The 25,698-nt window shown below is 39.0% G+C and overlaps 1 protein-coding gene across 7 annotated transcripts in view; it reads left to right on the forward strand.

Annotated features, from left to right (window-relative positions):
* Positions 1-25,698, forward strand: part of DLGAP1 (discs, large (Drosophila) homolog-associated protein 1) — a 461,019-nt gene that overhangs the window by 50,682 nt on the left and 384,639 nt on the right. For 2 of the 7 annotated variants that reach the window (XM_006867260.1, XM_006867262.1), the window contains exon 1: positions 2,337-2,463. The exons of the other annotated variants lie outside the window; for them this stretch is intronic. In XM_006867260.1, coding sequence (XP_006867322.1) covers positions 2,413-2,463 — 51 coding nt within the window. In that variant the 5' untranslated portion in view covers positions 2,337-2,412. Of the gene's footprint in view, positions 1-2,336; positions 2,464-25,698 lie in introns of those variants that run through there. 7 annotated transcript variants of the gene reach the window in all.

Genomic DNA, 25,698 nt, shown 5'->3' on the forward strand with positions numbered 1-25,698 from the left:
CCGTAAAGATTTACACCCTCGGAAACCCTGTACAGGGTCGCTATGGGTCGGAACCGACTCGACGGCACTTAACAACAACAACTATATATGTATATATATCGAGAGAGAGAGAGAGAGAGAGAGAGAGAGAGAGAGAGAGAGAGAGAATGTGTGTACTGGTGTGGCGCTTTAGCTGCAACGTCAGCACTTCAAGCTCACCAGCTGCTCCTCGGAAACCCTATACAGGGTTGCTATGTGTCGGAATCGACTCCGTTATGGGTCGGAATGGACTCAACGACACTTAACAACCCAGCAACAGTACATAAAGGTGGGGAGTGTGGTGGCGCCGTAGGATACGCACTGGACCCAGAACCACAGCTCTGTGGTTTGAGCCTTCCAGCTGATCTGTGGGAGAAAGATGAGACTTTCTGCTCCCGCAAAGATTTTAAGTCTCGAAAACCCTATACAGGGTCGCTATGAGTCAGAATGACTCAATGGTACTTAACAACAATATATAAAAGTATTATGAGACAGTGTTTCCGTCACAAGTCAGTAATTTTACTACTTCCTTTATTGGAGTGCAATTCCCAAACCATAAAATTCACTGACTTTGAGTATATAATCCACTGGTTTGCATCTATTCACAGTGTTTTCCAGCCATCAACTAAATCTTAATTAGAACATTGTCTTAGCTCAAAAAATTTTTTTTAAAAAAAGCTCTGTACCCCAGATTGGCAACCGCTAAAATATTTCCATCTCTATAAATTTACCTATTTGAGACATTTCATATCAGTGGAATCATAGAGTATGTGGTCTTTTGTGGCTAACTTTTTCCGTTAGCACAAATGTTTTCAGTGTTCATCTATATAGTTGTTGTTGTTGTTGTTGTTAAGTGCCTTCCAGTCGGTTCTGACTCATAGCGAAGCGACCCTGTACAGGGTTTCCGAGGCTGTAAATCTTTACGGGAGAAGAAAGCCTCATCTTTCTCCCGCGGAACAGCTGGTAGTTTCGAACTGCTGACCTTTAAGGTTCACAGCCCGATTCGTAACCACTACGCTACCAGAGTAGCATGCAATATTTCATTTCTTTTTAATATCAAATAGTATGCCATTGTATGGATATACCACATTTGTTTATCCATTCTTTGGTTGGTGGACATTTGGGGTGTTTCCACTTTTAGCTATTATGAACAATACTACTGCTATGAGCGTCCCTGCACAAGTTCTTCTGTGAATACCTGTTTCCATTTCTCTTGAATATAAAAGTAGATTTGCCCGAGAGTGCAATTGCTGGTCCATGTAATAATTCTATGTTTAAAATTTTGAGGCAAATTAATAATTTAATATTGTGTTTTTCCTGATCATTTTCTGTTAGAGGTATTTCCACTCTCATTAATCTAGGAGAGGAAGTTTGAGGTGCTTTGGTTTTGCATAGTGACAGACGGAAAGATTTGAAAAGCTATGCTGCCTATTAAAACTGGACAGCTTTGCTGTGGACAGAGTTGCACTGCACAGGGACAAGGACTGGTCTTGTGGTTGTACCTTTCAGTTAGTAAAGGGGGATTTTAATAAATGTTGCACACCCAAATTCTAGGCAGTATATCACTTTGGAACATTCTGTAACAATTCGAACTTTGCTCCATTTGGAAATAAAACTAGATTGTCTACAGTGTTTCTTTATGAGGGACAACTTTTTAAAAATAAAAAATATTTGCCTAAAGTTTTCTGATGGCACTGGACAACAACAAGAACTTCAAAGTTTTCTAAAACTTTTTTGTTTTGAAGAAATTTAATAAATTATTAATATGACTATTTTTCCCCTAAAAGAGATTTATTAATGTCCAGAAGAGAAAGACTTGTTATCACTTTACTGCTAAAGCCCGAAAGTCTCTTTCTTTATTTACTATTTGGATGTTGTAGGCAATTTGTGTATCTATGCCCATTTATTTTCAAAAATGCATCTGTCTTTCCATCACTAGTGAAACAATCAGGCAAGCTTTCTTTAGCAAATAATAGGGACCCCTCCCCCAAGTGATACCTCCCTGGCAGAATGTGCGTCATCCCTTACATGTGCTACAAAGTGAATCAATAGCCTAAGAATCCACCCAGATAATGAAAGATAGCAATGTACATTTGCAGGAGCAGTTAACGTGCAATACACTGTAACTGTAACTGCTATGGCAAATTGCAAAGGCATAGATATCTGCACTGAGTATTCACTATCAGCTATCCTTCAGTTATATGATTTAATTTCATTAAGTAGTCTCAGATGAATGAAGATGTAAAGTTACAAGTCCAGGATTGTGAGTGATGGCCAACCACTCCTCCCAGTCCTTGTGTTTACTGCCTTACTCACCCACTTTGCATTGGCAAATCGTAGAGAGAAGCTAAATGCTCTCAGCTGCACTATACCGAATCAAAGCTGAGATGAATAATGAACTTAATTTTCCATAAAGACTTTCTGTTTGGCATTTCAGCTAATAAGGTAAGCTAATGGCAATTCTGGGCTATGGAAAGACAAAGAAACAGTTTCTTTGTCTTTGATTTCTGTGCTAATCCATAATTTTTTCTCTTAACATGGTGGAGTTAATTTTATGCTTGATGATGTCTGTGAATTTGGGATAAACCATTTTTCATAAGAGTACCCCCAATGTACTGTTTTTCTTTGCTTAGCTTGCTTATGATACTAGAAGGGTTAAAGGAAGGAATGGAGCTTTTTAGACTGACATCTATCTAGTAATATTTTTATTATTTTTAGTGAAAAATGAATTTAATAAAACAGCAAAATACTTAGGTGCAGGAAAAAACTGATAAAATAATTGGAATGATTACTGAATATATTTAGCATGATATATTATAAATTGATGTTGAATGTACTCTAAGGAGAGCAGAATATATGTATCATACTCATTTCTGAATCATTACATTTCCAAGTACATGTTATTCTAGAAGGTAGTAATTTTTCAATTGCTAAAATTATCCCATGGCTCCAGTTTAGGTGGTTTTAGTTTGTAGAATTGTGTTTTAAAAATAGTAACATTCTGGTAATGTGAATTTTCATGATTACTTTATTGATTTCTTCTAGCTACCATGATTTCTGTCCATGAAGGAAATGTACTTGTCCACTGAAGTTCATAGACTTAAAAGCCATCAGGTCTCTCTTATGGGGTTATGACTACAGTAGCTGCTATGTCTCAAAAATAAGAACCGACAATGAATAAGTTGGCTATACTTTTGTGACAGACCTTTTCAGTGCTTGACACACAGTGGTTTAATTCTTTTCAGATCACAGCACAAATCTCTGAATTAGCAAAGGCTTATTAGTAAGATGAGGAAGGAATTATCATCTTTTCTATGAGAATGGCAAAAATGAAAGGTAGAATTAAAGATACATTTTCAGGCATTCTGAATTTCCTTGTCATGTCACCTGAAAATCAAAGACCCTATTCTTTGAAAGTAGGTGACCTCAAAAGATTGTAAAACAACTGAAAAAGTATGGGAAATTTCAGAGAACTGAAGAGGAATTTTTTCTCCTGTTTCTATTCTGTTTTTATATAAAGGAAATAAGCTGTGTGTATCAGAAGTTTTTGTTTCATTTAAATCTTTAAATATCGCAATCAGACTTTTCTAGAAAAGGAAAGAACTTTAATCTTCCCCTTTATAATTGCTCACAATGTCTGTTTTTGGTTGCTGTTGTTGTTGTTTTTTTCAAGAGGTATAATCAATAAGCTCACTGAATACAAGTATTTAGCTACCATGAGTGACAGTCCTCTTGAAATATCACCAATGGTCCACCTACAAATTTCAGGCATTTCTTGAAATGCCTGTAATTTTGTAAACCTATAAGAAGTAGGAGGATGTTGTTTTAGTCTATCACAGTTCATTTTTAAGACCATCAAGACAGACATATGTTACCTATACATACTTCAGGATTTTTCAAATAGATTCAGTTTCTCGGCTCTTCAGTTTGTAGCGGTCTACTGGAAGTTCAAACCTGGTGGGTTGTTTGGGATTTAAACGGTGCTCAGTTTATTCTCCTCTTTCCTCCCTTTTTCTCACACTTCATAGCTCCAGACCACTCTTGGCTGCCACTTACAATTGTTTGCCTCTTTAGTTCTGGTATTTTCCTATTTCCGTTCTCTCTAGTTTCCCTCGTCCAAAAGCTATGGATTGTATTGTGTTCCTTGTAAAACTGGCAGAAACGAAAACTAGAAAACAAACTTTTTGGTAATCACAAAGGTATTGTCTTCTATTTCCTGCCATTTGTCCAATAAGAAGACTTTAGTGCCAGCATGACTTTCTATCCACTGTTGCCACCTAATACTAAACTGATGGTAAATACTAAACTGATGTGTTTGGGTGGTTGACCCTCACTCGCATTCTTCACAATGTGGTACAGCACTGTTAACCCTTGCAGGCATCCTTGTTGTTAAATGTTATCTTGTCACTTCCTACTCAAAACAACTCTGTCACCCTCTCAGTTGACTGTCATTTCTCACAGAGATTATTTGAAAGACTTCCTAAGTGGTTTCCTTGCCTCTAGTCTCCCTTAGGGGTCCTGGTGTGGCCTGTGGGTTAATGCATCAGACTGCAAAGTCATTTGAATTGTAAGGTCAGTGGTTCAAGCTCACCAGCTGCTCATTGGAAACCCTATACAGGGTCACTATGGGTTGGAATTGACTCAATTGCACTTAACAACAACAACAGTCTCCCTTAAGATCCAGTCCGTTCTGCACACTATAGATTTGTCTCAAATACAAATGTTGTTGTTAAGTGCCGTCGAGTTGGTTTCAACTCATAATGATCCTGTATTAGGTTTCCAAGAAGAGTCTGATGGGATTGAACCACCGACCTTATGGTTAGCAGTCCAATGGTTATCCTACAGTGCCACACCTGGACTCCAAATACAAATAGAATCATTAAATCTTTTGTCTGAAAATCCTTCAAGGGTTTCTGAAGAATGGCTGGTGGGTTTGAACCACCAACCTTGTGGTTAGCAGTATAGTACCTATCTTACAGTATCACACAAATTCAAGGCAGGTATAACTAATAGAACCACAAACACATGCTCTGTGTTAGTTAAATAATGGAGAAAATCCAGAGACAACAGCACTGCTGTCTCTATACACACATGCACACACCAAATACCATGGAGTCACCACCCACTGAGGACAGTGGCGACAGAGGCAGCAGCATTGTCACAGATGGCCCACCACCACAAGAAGTTCTTGGCAGCAGAACAAGGAGGCCTGAGCAGAAGGCAGCAAGCAGCTTTGTTCCTAAATGCATGCAAAGCTCATTCTTGTGGACAATCAGAATTAACTGGAGGAGGAGCAAAGATGAGCTAGGATTAAAATATCACTCTCCATGTTTATTATTGTTAATGTGACCTCATTTATACTCACAGACTGGGAGACCCAAGGATATCTGGGTTACAAAAATAAAGGCATTACTCAAAACCTATGCTATTAAAAATGTCCTCTGTCTTTCCCCACAAGCCTCCTTATCCTGTGTTTGCCCTCTCTGTAAATATCATCACTGTCTATCCATTTGTTTAGCCCAAAATATGTGAAACAACCTTGATACCTCCCTCTCTGTTACTTCTTATCATGTCTCCAAGGTAAACTCCTGAAAGTTGATTGAATAAAAGGATGAAGGAATGAGTGGGGAAATCGCCAAATCCTTCCCATTTTATTTCTATTCACCAGTGTCCACTCCTCTGATACCCTCTCAGTTGGCTGTCATTTCGCACAGAGATTATTAGAATGACTTCCTAAGTGGTTTTCTTGCCTCTAGTTTCCCTTAATCCAGTTCATTCTGCACACTTTAGATTTGTTTCAAATACAAATGTTGTTAAGTGCCTTTGAGTTGGTTTTGAGTCATAATGACCCTGTATAGGGTTTCCAAGAAGAGTCTGATGGGATTGAGCCACCAACCTTATGGTTAGCAATCCAGTGCTTATCCTACAGTGCCACACCTGGACTCCAAATACAAATAGAATTGTTAAATCTTTTCTATAAAAAGCCTCCAATGATTTCTCTTTACCATTGGAAAAGCCTTGTTTCTTTGTTGTTGTTGTTAAGTACCGTGGAGTTGGTTCCGACTCAGAGCGACCCTGTACAGGGTTTCTGAGGCTGTAAATCTTTACATGAGCAGAACGCCTCATCTTTCTCCTGTGGAACTGCTGTGGTAGTTTCGAACTGCTGACCTTGAGGTTGGCGGCCCGACTCATAACCACTACGCTACCAGAGCTCCTAAACACTCTACATTTCAGCCCTACTGATCTACTTTTAAGAAGCCCTGGTGGTACTTTAGGATAAGCACTGGACTTCTAACCTCAAGGTGGGCAGTTCAAACACACCAGCAGCTCCATGGAAGGAAAATGGCGTTTGTTCCCCATGTAAAGATTTACAGCCTTGGAAACCCTACATAGGGTTACTATGAGTTGCAGTCGACTTTATGGCAGTGGGTGGGTTGGAATTTACTTTAGGTTCCAAGTTCTCTCGCCTCAGAGCCTTGGAATGAGCTGCTCTCTCTCTCTTTCTTTTATTTTTTTGAAATTAATTGTGAATTGAGTGAAGGCTTACAGAGAAGATCATCAGTTTTACCTTCAACAAATCACACACTTTGTTTCATCTCAATGATTGCAATCCCCTCCACATAACAACTGTTATCCCACTTCCTCTCCATAGTTCTTATTTCCATTCCATCCCCATTCTCAACCCTTCTGATCTTTGCCCTTAGGTAAATGTTGCCCTTTTGATAGTGAATTGTTGACCATTCCATGATAAGCATATCTTACAACTATTTACACTAGTTGTTGTCTGCCCTATGTACCTATCTGTCACAGCCTTCAGTATGGGTTGCAGCTCAATGTAAAGGAAAATCTTCACCACTGGATCAATAAATAACATCCTGATAAATGGAGAAAAAAAATGAAGTTGTCAAAGACTTCATTTTGCATGAATCTGCTATCAGTGTTCATGAAAGCAGCAGTCAAGAAATCAAATGATGTGTTGCATCAGGCAAATCTGCTGCACAAGACCTCTTTAAAAGTGTTCAAGAGCAAAGATGTCAGTTTGAGGACTAAGGTGCACCTGACCCAAACCAATTGTATTTTCAATAACCTCATATGCAGCAAAACAATGAATAAGGAGGACCATAGAAAAACTGATATATTTGAGTCATGGTGTTGGAGGAGAATATTAAAAGTACCATGAACTACCAGAAGAACAAACAAATCTATGATGGAAGAAATACAGCCAGAGTGCTCCTTGGAAGCACTATCTCTCACATTTTGGACACAGTACCAGGAGGGACCGGTCCCTGAAGAAAGCATAATGCTTGGTGAAATGGAGAGTCAGTGAAAAAAAAGGAAGACATCCTCAACGAGATGTATTGGCACAGTGGCAGCAGCAATGGGCTCGGGCAGAACCATTGTGAGGGTGGCACAGGACCAGACAGTGTTTCTTCGGTTATACAAAGGGTCTCTATGAATCAGAACTGGCTCAATGGCACCTAACAGCAACAACAACAACATTTGGCTAAAAATTGGGTCACCAGGGTGAGTTCCATTTCAGATTTGAAGGGTGATTAAGGACCATAGTCTGGGCTTCCTCCAGTCTTTTCCTGACCAGTAAGTCTGGTCTTTTTTATCCAGGATTTTCTGATTGATCCCTTTCCATTGCCTTCTCATTTGTTTTTTTCTATCCACCCCAATCTCCTTTCTCTACTCCTGTGTTTACAGGAGTTTTCTGTTTTTCTTGTTTCTTCCATAGTGAAAGTAGCTGGGCCTTACATTTCTGTTTTTCTCCCATTGTCTCATCCAAGATGTTACTTCCGCCAAGAAGTCTTCCTGGACAGGCCAGGTGAATCAGGTACCCGTCTCTCAGTATGTTCTCATACCCAAACAAAAAAACCCACTACCATTGAGTTAATTCCAACTCACAGTGACCCTATAGGACACAGCAAAACTGTTCCACATGGTTTCAAAAACTGTAAAGCTTTATGGGAACAGACAGCCTCATCTTTATCCCAAGGAACAGGACCACCAACATTGTGGTTAGCAACCCAACATTTAACCCACTGCACCGCTAGGGTTCCATATGTTCTCGTAACATCCATGATTTCCATATCATTTATATCTTTTTAATAAAATTGAGTATTTACTTGTTGGATCTTCTACTAGTCTGCCAGTTCCATGAAGGGGTAGATCTGTCTCTCTTATTACAGCTGTGATTCATGATCCACCACATGGCCTGGTACAGAGTAAATTTTGTTTGAATGGACGAATCACTGGCTAGACTCCTTATCAAGCTTTATTGTCATCTGTGTTGATGCGATTGAAGGAACTGAAAGCAAGGATTCTTTATGTTACTCATCTCTGCAGTACCTTGTTAAGGTGGTTCACATAAATTTTTTAATCTTCATTAATGAGGCTCAAGTTGCCTAAGTGACATTGATATTAAGGAATGAGCCCTTCTGATCTATTTGAGTACAAGAGGCAGAACTTTCTATTCCTCACATGGCCCACTCACTTCTTCCTTGGAATGAGAACATTTTAATCTCAAAAATGAATAGGGACGTTATAAAATACCTTGATTTTCATGTCCTGCCTATGTTCATTTATTTCCTGACCTTCAATAGTCTACCCAAGTATAGTTTTTCTTTACTGTTAATCTGAAAATACTTTTCTTTGTGCTGTATTCTTTATTCTCCAGTTTCCTTCTACACTCCTGTTTCTACAGGAGTTTTGTTCTATTTCTTGCTCTCCCCATAGTGAAAGAAGTGGGGCCATACTTTTCTGTTTCTCTCCCATTGTCCCTTTCACCAGGGATTTTTCCCTGGTCTTGCTCTATGATTACTCTTTCCACAGTGCTTTTGCCTAAGCTCAGTAGGCCCTTCGTGTCCCTCTGCCTTAGCCTGACGTCAGAATACTTAGGGGGCCTCCACTGGTCTTACAGTGGAGAAGAAAATTGCTGCTTTTTACCATCCAACCACTTAATTAGCAATGCTCTCTGTGGAAGAAATATCTAGAAGTACAGCTAGAGAAGGCACTTTTTCAATTTTTGTGATGTTTTACATCTTGTATTTCAAGGCTTTGTGGTACAAACCAACACATGCTCGTGGATGCTCATAGTCACAATATGGGAGGTGCTACAGCACTGTGCTGTAGTCCTGGTGCGGTGCTGTGGGTTAATGCGCCAGACTGCAAAGCCATTTGAACTGCAAGGTTGGCAGTTCAAGCTCACCAGTTGCTCCTCGGAAACCCTACATAGGGTCACTATGGGTCGGAACCAACTCGACAGCACATAACAGCAACACAGCACTGTGAGAGTAAACTACAGTATTAGAGTTGAATGGGCCTAGGATGGAGTCCTCTTTCTACCTTTCCTCAGTGTGATTTTGACCAAGTCATTTAACCGTCCTGTGCTCAATTTCATTATCTGTAAAATAGAGATCATAATGGCGCCTGCCTTATACAATGTTGCCTGTCGCACCGTAAATACTCAATTAACAACTAGACCACTAAATCACATCATGATAAACACAGAAAAGATTGGAGTTGCCAAAGACTTCACTGTACTCAGATCCACTATCAACATTCATGGAAGCAGCAGTCAAGAAATCAAACATGTATTGCTGCATTAGGCAAATCTGCTAAAATGCTAAAGAGCAAACATTTCAAAAAAAAAAAGCTAAAGAGTAAAGATATCAGTTTGAGAACTAGGTTCCCTTGATCCAAGCCATGACAGTTTCAATAGCCTCATATGCATGCAAAAGTTGGGCAGTGAATGAAGAAGATGATAGAAGAATTGAGGCATTTGAATTATGGTATTGGAAAAGAATATTGAAAGAACCATGGACTCCCAGAAGAACCAATAAATCTGCCTTGGAAGAAGTACAGCCAGAATGCTCATACTTTGGATATGTTATCAGGAAGGATCCGTTCCTGGGAGTAGGTGACTAGTACCTGTCAATGGATTGAAATTTGTCCCCAAAACTAGGTGTGAGGGCTAAACCATTCTCAGTATTGTATGCTTGTCATCCATTTTGTGATCTATATAACAATCCTCACTTTGTGATATGTGTTGTAAATCCTAAATATGAAATGTTTATGAGGCAAAATTGAAGTGGGTGATATCTTGAGTCACAGCCTTACCAGAGGGCAGGACTCAAGTTTCACTGTTACTCAAGTCACACCACTACACAAGTATTCAACTCATGCACTTACTCAGATCACACTACTACACAAGTACTCAACTCATGCTCTCACTTAAGTCACACCACTATACAAGTACTCAACTCATGCTCTCACTTAAGTCACACCACTATACAAGTACTCAACTCATGCGCTTACTCAAGTCACATCCTTGCTTGAGTCACACCTTTTTATCTGACCACCAATAAGAGGCAAGAGCAGAGAGAGGAAACTTACTACTACAAAGCATGAAGAGATGGTTGTGGAGCACATCCTACAATCAGGGTCCCTGCACTGACTACCTCCTAGACACAGGGAAAGATTGATACCAAGACACATGGAAATCTCCAAGGAATGCCAGGTTCACATATGTTAAAGGACACAAGGCCTTTCCCCTAAAGCTGGCAAAGCAAGCCTTTCCTTAGAGCTGGCACCCTAAATTCAGATGTCTACCCTCCTAAACTGTGAGATAATAAAATTATGTTTATTAAAGCCATCCACTAGATAAGATAGTACCTTATATGGGAAATGAGACGTTGCAGATATAGTTAAGTTAAGGACCTTGAGATGAGTAGTGCAGGTAACCACAGGGGAAGCAGAAGGAAACTTGACCACAGAAGGAGATGATGTGGCCATGAAGATCTGAGATACTATGATGTTGGTTTTCAAGATAGAAGAAGAAGAAGTCATAGTCAAGAAATGTAAGGAATGATGCTCTAGAAGATGGAAAAGACAAAGTTAAGGACTCTCCCCTAGAGCCTCCAGAGGGAGTATAGCCCTGCCCATACTTTTCACTTACAGCCAGTGAAACTATTTTGAATTTCTTGTCCCCAGATCTGTAAGAAAATAAGTATATACTGTTTTAGGATACCAAGTTTGTCATAATTGTTTATAGCAGCCAAAGGAAATCAATATAGTGCTGATATTTTAGGAAATGACTCCAAATGAGCTGATAAAGAATAATAAAATATTACGATAAGAAAAGTGTTTTCAATAATCTCATATGCATGCAAAAGCTGCACAGTGAATAAGGAAGACCGTAGAAGAATTGATGCCTTTGAGTTGTGGTGTTGGAGGAGAATGTTGAAAGTGCCATGGGCTGCCAAAGAACCAATAGATCTGTTTTGGAACAAGTGCAGCCAGAGTGCTCCTTGGAGGCCAAGATGGCCAAACTTCGTCTCTCATACTTTGGACATATTGTCAGGAGGGACCAGTCACTTGAGAAGGATATCACGTTTAGTAAGGTGGAGGGTCAGAGAAAAAGAGGAAGACCCCCAAGGAGATGGCTTGGCAATGTGGCAGCATCGATGGACTCAAGCATGGCAACAGTAGTGAGGTTGGCCCAGGATAGGGCAGTGTTTAGTTCTGCTGTGCATAAGGTTGCTATGGGTCAGTACCAATTCGATGGCACCTAACAACAACAAGAACAACAACATAAGAAAGGAAACATTGCAAAAGCTAACCATGTGGAGTAGAGAGATATTCTAAGTATTAAATGCATACCAGGAATATACAGCTGATGCTCCCATAATGCCTTGCATTAGAGGAAGTTAAGAAAGAGCAGGTCAAAGGTTGACATCATCTGTGAAGCTTTCAAACATAAACAGAATTGAAATCTTAACCAATAAAGGAGGTCCTAAATGGTGGTTGGAGTTGGAACATGAGTGCTTAGGTGGATGAGCAGATGGTGGAATACCTTTTCAGAAGATGGTAATCAGTTCAGAAGAAAAGATGGTTTGGGGAACTTCCTTGGGCAGTCAGGTGTGCTGTTGAGGCAGGGTGTGATGACTTATAAAATCTTAGAAAAGAGAACCTGTGACCCAGAAACAGAAGGATCTATTCTATTGCTTTCAGTGCCACATTGGTGATAGAAAATTAGAGATAATTTAAGAAAAGAAATCCTGAAACTGACTCTTGAGCCCAAGGTGACTCAAGTCAATACTATTAACAAGAGACTGAGTGCCTGTAACTTAATCTATTTCTAGGAGCTCCCTGAGAAGTTTAGATCTGAAATAAAACATGTTTAGTTTGGCACACAGTGAGTTGTATGTAAATTTGGTATTTCTTACAGAACATGCTGTATCTTTTTCTATGCCCATGCCTCCATATATCTTATTCCCTCTCCTGCTATATTCTCTTCTTCTCCCCTTGAACAGCTGGCCAAGACATGCTTAACAGAAAAAAAATATATATGTATACATTACCTAGAAGAGATGGACCATTGATGGAATTTTGGCATTGGTACTCAGGGTTAATGTGCTGGATTGCAAGATTCGTTTGAACACAAGCTTGACAGTTCAAGCTCACCAGCCACTGCTCAGAAAAGGTCGCTATGAGTCTGAACCTACTCAACAGCACTTAACAACAAGCCAATGGAGCAGAGTTGCCTTTACAGTGGGCCTGGAAGGCAGAGCTGGCGCCCCAGAGTAAGGGGCCTCTACCCAGAATCCAGACTGCATGACCAACACCCAGAGTCTGGCAGTCATGATGGTTGCTTAGATGGTGACACAAACCAAAAGATTATTTTCAAGACTTGAGAGCTACTGACTTTTTACTTGCTAGGTGCCCGTTTTCCCTTTCCTCTCCAGTTGTTCCATTTGCAATGGAAATGTCTTCCTTTTGCCCTTTCCACCATCGTGTTTGGAAGCAGATAAATTGTATTCTAGATTCACAGAAGAAGAGAAATTCTGTCTCAGTGTGGAATTTGGACTTGAAAGAATTGGGGAATAATATAAGGGGATGAAAGAGGTTTGTGTGCAGCAAAGACATGGATTTTGGAGGGCCAAAGGGTGAAATGTCATGGATTGAATTGTGTCTAAATTCAGACTTATAATTCTGAATTTATAAACTCTGAGCGAATAGATTCCTGTTTGTTAAAGCCATCCACTTGTGGTATTTCTGTTATAGCAATACTAGAGAGCTAAGATACCAAACAACTCAAATTCAAGGGCATGCTTTCTTCATTTCCAGCTCTTACTTGCCATCTCTTTTGTTTTGTTTCTTTCTCGTAGAAAATGGAGAGGCCTGTAAAAGAAGAATGAGAAAATACCATGTTAAATGTACATTAATTCTTTTTTGAGTATAAAACCTCAGGGGTCATGGTGTAGCACAGTAGGATAAACACTGGACTGCTTACCAAAAGGCCAACAGTTCAAATCTAACAACAATTTTTCAGAAATTCTATACCGGGTTGCTATGAGTTGGAAACAACTCAATGGCATTCAACAACAACAAGGCAGCATGTAAAAGGACAACAAGAGAATACTGTGTTAAATGTCCACCAATTCATTTTCAAGTATGACACCACAGGTTTTTGTCTGTTGTATTTCACATTTGAAAGAAAGTTTTCTAAGACTCACAGTTTTTTCCTTTGAAGTTATCATGTTCAATGCATGATCTATAAATGGACATTCTTGTTGTTAAGTGTCATTGAGTCAATTCCGACCCATAGCAGCCCTGTATAGGGTTCTAATGAGCAGCTGGTGAGCTTGAATCGCCGACCTTGCAGTTCAAACTACTTTGCAGTCTGGCACATTAACCCACAGCGCCACACCAGGATTCCATAAATGGACATTACTATTGTCTTACTATAAAAAGAAATAATAAAAGCAGTAGTAAAGCATGTCATATTCACAAATTTTATGAATTAAATTTATCACTAAGAAGTTACCAAGCAATTCAGCATCTATAGCATCTACCCACACCCAAGCAAGCAACTCAAAAGGACTCCTTAATATGTCCCAAGTCTCAAGAACAAATTATGAACTCCTTTATCGTCATTCTGGGTGCCACTGGGTGACACAGTTCAGCTACTAACAAAAAGGTTGCAGTTTCAAGTCCACACTGAGATGCACTGAAAAAAAAGATCTGGTGATCTGCTTCCCAAAAATCAGCTACTGTAAACTCTCTGGAGCACAGTTCTACTCTACCACACCTGAGATCACCATGAGCTGGAATTACCTAGCTGACAACTGTTGGTTTTATCCATTTTAAGTACTTGGTAAATTTAGAATTGCACAGTTAACAATCTAATTCCAAAAGTTTTCTCATTACTAGCAACAGAAAAAGTTGTGTCTCTCTTCCAAATAGAGTGTTTGTGGGCAATAGTGAAGGGTTTCACATCACTCATTAATCAGAAAAGGAGTTTTGAACACTTTTCTTATGTGCAAAGCATAAGACCAGACACTTTCAGAGACACAAGTGTGTGTCTCACCACCATTCAATTGTTGAAACTGAAACACTGTGCTCCACAATGGCTAATATTATGCATCATATTGGTTCATAAACCTACAATGAAATCTATATATTTTTGCATTTAAACAATTTATATTTAGAATTAGATAGTTGAACTAAGTCTAGATAATCCCAATTTTGTTGGCAACATCCAAAGCCTCCTAGTTAGGAGCCAATTGAACATATACCTTCTTTTCTCCATCAGACCTGATTAAGGTGTTGACTTTGAATACATCAAGGTCATAGAGCTTCTTCACAGCCTGTTTGATCTGGTGCTTGTTGGCCTTGACTTCCACACTGAACACAAGTGTATTACATCTTCAATCTTCTTCATGGTTCACTCAGTAGTCAGAGGGAATTTGATGATGGCATAGTGGTCAAGCTTGTTTCTCCTGGGCATGCCCTTCTGAGAATATTTGGGCTGCTTTCAGAGCCCAAGTGTCTTGGGCCACCGGAAGGTGGGTGACCATGGATCTTTTGTGTGTGTGACTGTGGATGCCTTTCAATACTGCCTTCTTGGCCTTCAATGCCTTTGCTTTGACTTCAGTTTTGGGAGGGGCTTACTTCTTCACTTTCAGCACTATCTTCGGCACCAACTTCATAAAAAGGGCCAATGATGTATTTCTTAACAACTGAAAGGCCTGATGACTTGTTACCATCAAGTCAATTTTGATTCATAATGACTCTGTAGGAAAGATTACCACTGCTCCATAGGGATTCCAAGGCTGTAAATCTTTAAGGAAACCAACTGACGCATCATTTCCAGCAAAGTGGCTGGTGGGTTTCAACCACCAACCAAATGCTTGTTGTTAAGTGCTGTCAAGTTGCTTACAATTCCTAGTGGCCCTGTATAGGGTTTCTGAGGAATGGTTGGTGAGTTTGAACTACAGACATTGATTCAAACAATCTTGTGTCAAGTGCTTATCCTACAACCACAAAGCAGTACTCCATAAAGACCTGATTAGTGGAATTAAAAGTATTGATTTTATAAAAACATGTCTTCAAATGAGAGCATTCATCATCATAAAAACATTTCTAAATCTATCTTGAAATGCAATATTTTCTGTGATAGAATAATATCCTTTTGCCTACAAAGAAGACCAGTTAATACAAATATTACTCAAATTTATGTTCCAACCACTAAAGCCAGTGATGATGAAATTGAAGAATTCTACCAAATTCTTCAGTCTGAAATTGATACTAACATGCCATCGAAATACATCGATAATTACTGGTGATTGGAATGCAAAGGTTGGAAACAAAGAGGAAGGACCAGTTGCTGGAAAACATGGCCTTCGTGATAGAAATGGGATCACATGATACAATTTTGCGAGACCAATGGCTTATTTATTGAAAATATCTTTCAAATAACATAAAAGACAAGTATACACATGAATCTTACCAGATGAAATATACAGAAATCAAATTGACTGCATCTGTGGAAGGAGACAATGAAAAAGCTCCATATCATCAGCCCAAACAAGGTAACAGGCAGACTCTGGAACAGACTAGCAATTGCTCATATGCAAGTCCTGGTGTAGCATTGTGGGTTAATGCTTCAGACTGCAAAGCCATTTGAACTGCAAAGTCAGTGGTTCAAGCTCACCAGCTGCCCCATGGTCTCTATGAGTCGCAACTGACTCGACAGCACTTAACAACAACAACAAGTTCAGGCTGAGATTGAAGAAAATTAAAACAGATACACTAGAGCTAAAAGATGACCTTGAATATATCCCACCTGAATTTAGAGATCATCTGAAGAAGAGAATTGATGCATTCGACATAATAACTGAAGACCAAAAGAGTTGTGGGATGACATCAAGAACATCATACAGGAAGAAAGCAAAAGGTCATGAAGAAGACAATAAAGAAGGAAAACATAAAAATGGATGTCAGAAGACACTGAAACTTGCTTCCCATCATAAAGATGCTAACACAAATGGAAGAAAGGAGGAGGCAAAAGACCTAAGGTGAAAAAATCAAAGGACAGCTCGAGAAGATAAAGACAAATTTTATAATGAAATGTGCAAAGACCAGGAGTTAGAAAGCCAAAAGGGAAGAACACACTCAGCATTTCTTAAGCTGAAAGAACTGAAGAAAAAATTCAAGCCTTGACTTGCAATATTGAAATATTCTATGGGTAAACTATTGAATGATGCAGAAAGAATCAAAGGAATATGGGGAGGGGAGGGGGTAATAAAACAAAACCAGAATATGGAAGAAGAAGGAATACACAGAGTCACTGTAACAAAAAGAAATAGTCAATATTCAACCATTTCAAGGTGTAGCATAGGATCAAGAGCCAATGGTACTGAAGGAAGAAGTCCAAAGTTCACTAAAGGCATTAGCAAAAAAGAAAGCTCTGGGAATTGATGGAATACAAACTGAAATCTTTCAACAAAGTGATGCGGCACTGGAGGCACTCACTAATCTGTGTCAAGAAATTTGGAAGACAGCTACCTGGCCAACTGATTGGAAATTTGTACCCATTTGAAAGAGAGGTGACCCAACAGAATGCAGAAATCATTGGACAATATCATTAATATTGCATGCAAGTAAAATTTTGCTCAAGATAATTAAAAAACACTGAATTGGTACACTGACAGACACCTGTCAGAGCTTCGAGCTGGATTCAGACAAGGACATGGAACAAGGCATATCATTGCTGGTGTCAGATGGATCTTGACTGAAAGCAGAGAATAACAGAACTATATTTACCTGCGCTTTATTGACTATGCAAAAGCTTTTGATTTGGTGGATCATGACAAGCTACAGACAATATTGCACAGAATGAGTATTCTGGAACACTTAATTGTGCTCAGAAGGAACCTATATATAGATTTGAACAAAAGAAGGGGGCACTGGTTTAAAATTAGGAAAGGTGTGCACCAGGATTGTATTCTTTCACTCTACTTATTCCATCTGAATGCTGAGCAAATCTGTGAAGCTACATTATATGAAGAGGAATATGGCATCAGGATTGAAGGAAGATATTGCACCTCAATGTAAAGAAAACAAAAATCCTTGCCACTGGACCAACAGATAAATGGAGAAAAGACTGAAGTTGTCAAAGTCATGATTTTGCTCAGATCAACCATCAACACTCAAGGAAGCAGCAGTCAAGATATCAAATAACATATTGCATTAGGCAAATCTGCTGCACAAAACCGTTTTTAAAGTGTTGAAGAGCAAAGTTGTCAGTTTGATGACTAAGGTGCACCTGACCAAAGCCAAGATATTTTCAATAGCCTCATATGCATGTGAATGTTGAATGTGGAATAATGAAGACAAGAGAAAATTTGATGCATTTGAGTTATGGTGTTGGAGGAGAGTATTAAAAGTGCCATGGACTGCCAAAAGAACAAACAAATTTGCAATGGGAAGAAGCCCAGCCAGAATGTTCCTTAGAAGCCAGGATAGCCAGACTTTATCTCTCATACTTTGGATGTATTATCAGCAGGACCAGTCCCTGGAGAAGAACATAATGCTTGGTTAAGTAGAGGGTCAGTGAAAAAGAGGAAGACTCCCAATGAGAGAGATTGGCACAGTGGTAGCACAAATGATGGGCTCAAGTGTAGCAATGTTTTTGAGGTTGGCACAGGACCAGGCAGTGTTTCATTCTGTTGTGCATGAGGTCACTATGAATCAGTACTGACTAGATGGCACCTAACAACAACAACAACAGCATTTTAATATATTTACTCATGTCAAGTAGACTGGTTACATTTTTACTAGTGCTGATTACTCTATAACCAAGTTCTGTGCATGTAGTGTTGGAGCCATCCTGCTGAGCTAAAAGAACAGCAAACTCAGTTCTATTGCCCGCTATCTGAAGCCCACCTGCTACCACAGATGGTTGGCTTTCTAAGACAGTACTGCATCTGTCTTTCCCATCTCCATTATTTTAAGATCTGTGGCTCCATTTAATTTAGTCCTCATGCTGTAGGATAAGCACTGGATTGATAACCACCGAGTTGGTGGTTCAAACACACTAGCCTCTCTTGGAAACTCTCTACAGGGTCGCTATGAGTCAGAACCAACTGGAAAGCACTTAACAACAACAACAACAACAACAACAACAAAATTACTAAGAAATTCATTGTCATGAAGTATTAAATGGTCTTTTTTTCCAACTATCATGAAATCTAGAAGGAGGGAAAATGTGTAGTATTTGCACTGAGCATTGTTCATGACTTGTATGATTTGGGTTTTCACTTTCTCAAAGTAAAATTATACATTTTTCCTAACGTTTTAAAAATTGTATTGTTTTGGAAAGTCTCTTTAAAGTGCACATTTATTAAAAGAAAGAAAATACAGATTAATAATGCCTATTACTTGCCAAACGTAACATATTTACACCTGAGTAAAAACTGTATACAAATAGAGCTAGAAAGAGTCCTAAGAGGGAATATACTTAAATATTACCTTATGTCTAAATGTCTTACTTTTACAGAAAAGAAATAAACACTCTTCATTGATGAGGAAGAGGTAATTCATTATAAAGGATGCATAAGCATACAAGGAAGCATACAATTAAGTACCTTCAAGTCAGTTCTGACCTATAGCAACCCTGAATAGATTTTCCAAGGAGCATCTGGTGAGCTTGAACTGCCGAACTTGCATTTCAAACCAACTTTGCGGTCCAGCACATTAACCCACAGTGCCACAAATGGAGTCCAGGTAGTACCTAGAGGGTTACAGCATGCTACTGCTAACTGAAAACATTACAATTTCAAGTCCATCTGGAGTCACCTTAGAATAAAGGCCTGAGAATACACTTTCCCCAAAAGATCAGTCATTGAAAACCCTATGGAGCGCAGTTCTACTCTAACATACATGGGTCACTGTGAGTCTCAGTCAGCTGGTTTAAACTTAAGAAGAAAGAAAATAAAACTATGTCTGGATTCCAAAACAAAAGAGACACAGAAAACACATCCTGAAGCCACTCCATACCCATGGCACCACCTTACAATATCCCTGTGCTATTTATTAGCGATCTTTTCCACATGGATCTAGTGAGAGACCAAATTCTCCCTTTGTGTTAGAATCATTTCTTTTTCCCTCATTCTGAGTAGCCAGCCCGCAGGACTCCGGAGCTTGTTTCTTTGTTCATCTTTAGTATTTGTCACCTGTACCAAATGTCACAGCAATCTGTATAGAGAAGCTGAAAAAGGAAGCACAATCCCTGCTCTTGGGCAGGCAGGGGATGGGCACACAGACTATTAAGAACATTCACAGTCTATGGAAAGAGGAAGCAGACTAGTGACAAAACAGTGCATCTGGTAGAAGAGCCCCTTAGTCTTCCTCAGAGAGGTGGCTTCTGAAGGGAAGTTGCAAGCAGTTTCTTTCTCTCAGAATCTGACCCCTAATTGCCCTGGTTTCTGACCAGCAGGCCACCTCTGAGCAGTAATAGGTGGCAGAATTGACAGGGAACATACAGGTATTCAAGTCACACTACAGGAGGAATGAAAGTGCACTTTCTCCGAAGTGGGCTGTTGATCCAGGACTTGTATGCTGACATTCAGGTTTAAGATAACTCTAGAGAAGGAAGGAAAATAATTTAATCTCATTATTGTATGAGAAAACATCCATAAAACTCAGGACAAACATATTACAGCGATGGCACACTCCCATGTCTCAGCACCCCTGATTTCCTCTTTCATTTGTGTTTTTGTTAAGTGTCATTGAGTCTGTTCCGACTCATAGCGGCCCTGTATAGGGTGGTTTCCTAAGAGCAACTGGCAGGTTTGAACTGCAGACCTGGTGGTTCACAGTCCAGTGCTGATCCTACAGGATGCTACAGTACCTGATAAATACAATTTCCTCCCAAAGTCTATTTTTTTCTGGGTGAGAAGGCAATGCATTTGGTTTCATTTCCTCCTAGTGTTGTAATCCTTCACCATCAACAATAAAACTGAGATTGGAACACTGATTTTAATATTTCATATTTTAAGCCACAATAGTTCTCCTGAATAGCTACTCAGTTTGAAATTCCTAGTGACATACTTTAAGCTCAACCTATTTTAATTTTTATCCTATACTCTGTGGAATCCTATGACAGCAGATTTAAGGCTAATATTGATTCTTATTTTTGGCAAGTTGGTGTAAACATGATTAAATAGGACTATAGAACCAGGTAAAATATATTCAACATCATCCTCGTATTCATTCTTGTAACCACGGTGCCTGCCTGCTACATAACAGGTACTCAATAAATACTGGATGAAAGAACAGTGAGTGAAAGCACAAAATGAGAAACGTAATAGAAGAGAAAAGCCTACATAAAAATACAATTCACCGGAAAACCTTTCAATTGTAGTTAGGTTCCCATTAAATTAATATACTCACCAAATAGTAAAACTCAGATGGGATGTCATTGTACATCAAATAATTGTGATTGGTTCCAATAGAACTACAGGTTATATACTGGAAAGAAGACTATTTTAAATAAAGTTCTTATTTCATACAATTTGCCATTCTTATATAAGTGGTAAATATGCCATTCGAATGCTGCTTCTTTCTCCAAAGAATATTTTTTTGCAAAGCACCCACAGATGTCATTCCATCTATTTTTAAGCAGAGTGCGGCTGGATAAACAGCTGAATCATCTAAACCCAGTGGGAAAATTCAAAGTTTAAATCAGCTATTTTATCTCATTGAAAATAAGTGGTACAAAGTGACACAGGACATATGGGTTTTTGCATTAGTTACATGTCAATTTTCCTAACTTTGATTATAAAAGTCTAATCCAAGCTGAAGAAATAGGAAAGCATGAATTTTTTTTAATAATTATTCTTTGAAGTTTCTAATTCTAATTCTCTAGTCCAGCTCGCATCAATTTCTAGTCATAATCGGGTCCTTAGGTTTTCTTTGTAAGTGATTGTGTTGTATCTATAGACTGAGATAAAGAAAAGGCAACACAAATTCTAAAACACTCATGTAGATCTATAGTGGTTGTAGGTTTGGGGCTTTTTGTTTCATTTTTGAATTGTACTGGGTCTGGGATTTTACCACAAAATTCTTTTTTTTTTTTTTTTAATTGTTGTTGTTGTTAAGTGCCATTGAACATTGAATCAATTCCGATTCATAGCGACCCTGTATAGAGTTTCAAAGGAGCAGCTGGTGGAATTGAACCACCAACCTTGTGGTTCAAACTGACTAGTGCATTATCCTTCAGCAGCACACCAGGATAACTCTGAAAAGTTTAAACAGTATGGACTTTTACCTATACCATTCCTACTTTGCAAAGATAATTAATATTTTCCTTCTGAAATTTCCTGGCAGCATAGTGGATTCTGAGGTCAGCAGTTTGAATGTACCAGTCACCCTGGGATAGAAAGATGAGATTTTTTTGTTCCCGTAAAGATTTACAGCCTCAGGAACTCTATACAGGGTCTCTGAGTTGGAGTCAACTCAGCGGTACACAACCATCACCACCACCATTTAACACAAATATGTACTTATATATGCATATGGGTATACATAAAGTTCTTGTGTGCCACTGTACGCTAAGCACTGGACTGCTAACAGCAAGATCATTGGTTTAAGCCCATAGCTGCTCCTCAAAAGCCCTATACAGGGTCACTACAAAGTCAGAACCTACTCTGTGGCACTTAACAACAATAGGTATACACATACATACATATACATGCATACCTGGTAGGTAGTAAGATACACTTCGGGCTGCTAACATCTCAACAATACAATCTACTAGCTGCTCCCCCAGAGAAAGATGAGGCTTTCTGGAGTCCTGGTGGATTATAGGATTAATCCTGGACTGTGGTTCAAACCCAGCAATCACTCTTTGAAAACACTATACAGGGTCTCTATGAGTTGGAACCAACTCGATAGCAAATAGCCAGCCAGCCACATATGCACAGGACTCCTGGTATGATGCTGTAAGACAAACTACCCACAAGATTGGCAGTTCAGAGCCACCAGCTGCTTCTCAGAAACCCTACGCAGGATTGATGTGCATCAGAACTGACTCCATATACACATGCTCTCTTTCTTTTTTTAAAACAAGCTTTGTTCAAAACGTGGCCCTTTTTACTTAATAAAATGTCCTTGCCATATTTCATGTCAGTACCTGTAGATCCAGGTCATTCCTTTTGTTGTGATTGTTGTTGTTGTTAAGTGCCATCGAGTCAGTTCCGACCCATAGTGACCCTGGATAGGGTTTCCGAGGAGCAGGTGGTGAAATTGAACCGCCAACCTTACAGTTCAAACGGCTTTGCAGTCTGGCGCATTAACCCACAGTGCCACACCAGTTAAATACTATCAAATTAACTCATAACGACCCTGTATAGGGTTCCCAAGGAGCAGCTAGTGGGTTTGAACTGCCAACCTGTGGTTCACAATCTAGTGCTGATCCGCCAGTGCCACACATTCCTTTTAGTGACTATGAAATGCTTTATTGTATGGTGTGTTCATTTATTTAACAAATGTTAGTGCTCATCTACTATGTTCCAAGCACATTCCCATACACTGAGAATATAGACCTGAACAAATAAAAATTCCTCCCCTCAGGAAAATTATATTCTACTATATTGACATCACATCTGAAGAACTAGTATATTAACAATACATATTGAGGAACATTATTATGAGGCTTTCTGCCCCCACAAAGATTTACAGCCTCAGAAACCCTATCATTCGGATAGATTTCAGAAATTATTTTCATATATTCAGTCTTTCAGTCAACATTTTCTTTAAGGCATCAACTTCTTTAGAAATGATTTATAAAGTTTTCATTGGTAAGTTAATAAAATGGTACAATTTTTACAGTAAGGTACTCTGTCTTTTGTAAATCTACATTGTTAAGTATCTTAGTAAATATATTAAACTTCTATCTACATTGAATCCTCCTGGGTTAGTCTATGATAATGCTCCAAACAAGAGTCAGATTATAGGTCCCAGTTTCATCTACCTTTTCTGATTGCGTGGACTAGAAGCATGTGATCAAAATATTTCATGATACCTAAGTGTGGTGCTGTGGAATAAAACTGGACTATAAACTATATACGATTGACAGTTCAAACCTACCAGCTGCTCCTCAGAAACCCTATAGATGGTTGCTGTGAGTAGGAACCAACTCGACAGCACTTAACAACCACAGCAACATATGCCCCCTGAACATAATTTTATATATCCTTTTGGTTTCTATGTAACATGAGAACAAAGAAAAGAGTTTAGTAAACCAAACCAAAACAAACAAATGTATCTCTCCATTTATAGAAAAGTATGCCTCCTGCATGATTGGGCAGAAGCATCAATGATTACTTTTGTGGGTCTCATTTAGAAATACATTCAGAAAACACTCCAAATTGGGAAAATTACCTCTGAGATTCTCTTGTCTCTCTTATTCCATGTATTTATTAAAACTGAAGTCAGGTCAGAATTGACATCTAGGAGTATCTTTGGATAGAAGAGGAGAAGAAATCTGAGTTACCAGACAAGTGAATGTGCAAAGGACACAAGTCCTCTTATCCACGATGCCTTGTAATGGAATAGAGCTGATCCACTCACCAAAATCAACCAAACTCACTGCTCTGGAGTCAGTTCTGAATCATAACAAGCTTACAGAGGGTTTTTAAGACTAAGTCTTGAAAGCAGCAGGCAGCCTCCTCTTCTGTGGAGCTACTATGGGATTTAAATCCCCAACCTTGTGGTTAGCAGCCCAATGCCTAACCCATAGAGCCAACAGACTTCTTGGACCCACTAAGATACCCCCTTATCTTTTATTCCTCCCCAATAATGGTCTACCTAGCCTGAGATTCTTTGTCTCTGTGTTTGAAAACTCTTCCAGGGAGATGAGGAACATTTAACTGTCCTGGGCAGAAATTGTTGTTAGGTACCATCAAGTTGGTTCCACCTCATAGTTACCCTATACATAACAGCGGGAAACACTGCCCGGTCCTTTGCAATCCTCACAATTGTTGTTACATTTAAACCCATTGTTACTGTCACTGTGTCAATCCATCTCATTGGGGGTCTTCCTCTCTTTTGCTGACCCTCCACTTTACCAAGTATGATGTCCTTCTCCAAGGAATGGTCCCTTCTGATAACTCATTAGAAGTATGAAAGGCAAGTCTCACCATCCTGTCTTCCAAGGATCATTCTGGCTGCACTTCTTCCAACACAGATTTGTTTGTTCTGGAAGTTCATGGTACTTTCAATATTCTTCACCAACATCATAACCCAAATGCATCAGTTCTTCTACTGTCTTCCTTATTCATTGTCCAACTTTCACATGCATAGGAGGCAGTTGAAAATACCATGGCTTGGATCAGGCACACTTAGTCCTCAAACTGACATCTTTGCTCCTCAACACTGTAAAGGGTCTTATGCCATTTGATTTCTTGACTGCTTGCTTCCATGAGTGTTGCTTGTGCATCTAAAGAAAATGAAATTAGGAAGACATTTTTTTTCTTCAATATAAGAAATAGCCCCTCCTTTAAAAACATTTTTAGAAATTTCCTGTTAACATTCCAGCACAAAACAGTTTTTTGGGGTTTTGGTTTTATGTTTGTTTGTTTGTTTCTGGATATTGACCAAAACTGTATCAGAGAAAAAGAAAAGAATTATTTTGTTAAGTGGAGTGGGGAGGTGGAGATATCATAAGTGAAGTTTAATTTAACACTTTCTATTAATGCATAATGGTTTCCTTTGTACAATTCAATATTTGAGTGGGAGTTTTAGTGTCCACTCATCCAACTTTAGGTAGGTGTACGTGGATTGCAGGAAGTTGGCATTGTTATAAGGAGGAAGCATGAATATCATTGGAAGGAGCCTAATCAGACCTATTAAATTAGGTCAGTGTGATTCATTGCAAATAAAAAAAAAAAGAAAAACATCACAAATAAAAACCGTTTTCATATAAAATCTGTCTGCATTGTTACTGTCCATACGTGGTTCACAACTTTCATAATAGGAAACCATCATCTTTGAATATAAACTGTGCATCTCTGTTCATGTGTGTGTGAGAGGTAGAGTACTAATGACTGAATGCCAGTCACTATTTGGAGACAGAGGAAGAATGGAGAGCATGTGCCATTAATAGTGTCCTGTTGCGTTTAAATAAAAAGATAATCATTAATTATAAGAATAACATAAGACATTCTTCCCTCATTATACTTTTACAGTCAAAAGATTTGCATGGTCTGTGGCTGTTAAGTGCTCATAGGGACCCTGTGTAGGGTTTCCAAGGAGTGGCTGGTGGGTTTGCATGATCTAAGTTCCTGGAGTAAAATACACAAGGTATGTGGCACATACGTATTTTTATAG

Source organism: Chrysochloris asiatica, unplaced genomic scaffold (genome assembly GCF_000296735.1).
Source record: "Chrysochloris asiatica unplaced genomic scaffold, ChrAsi1.0 scaffold00103, whole genome shotgun sequence".
In the NCBI taxonomy this organism is placed as follows: Eukaryota; Metazoa; Chordata; class Mammalia; order Afrosoricida; family Chrysochloridae; genus Chrysochloris; species Chrysochloris asiatica.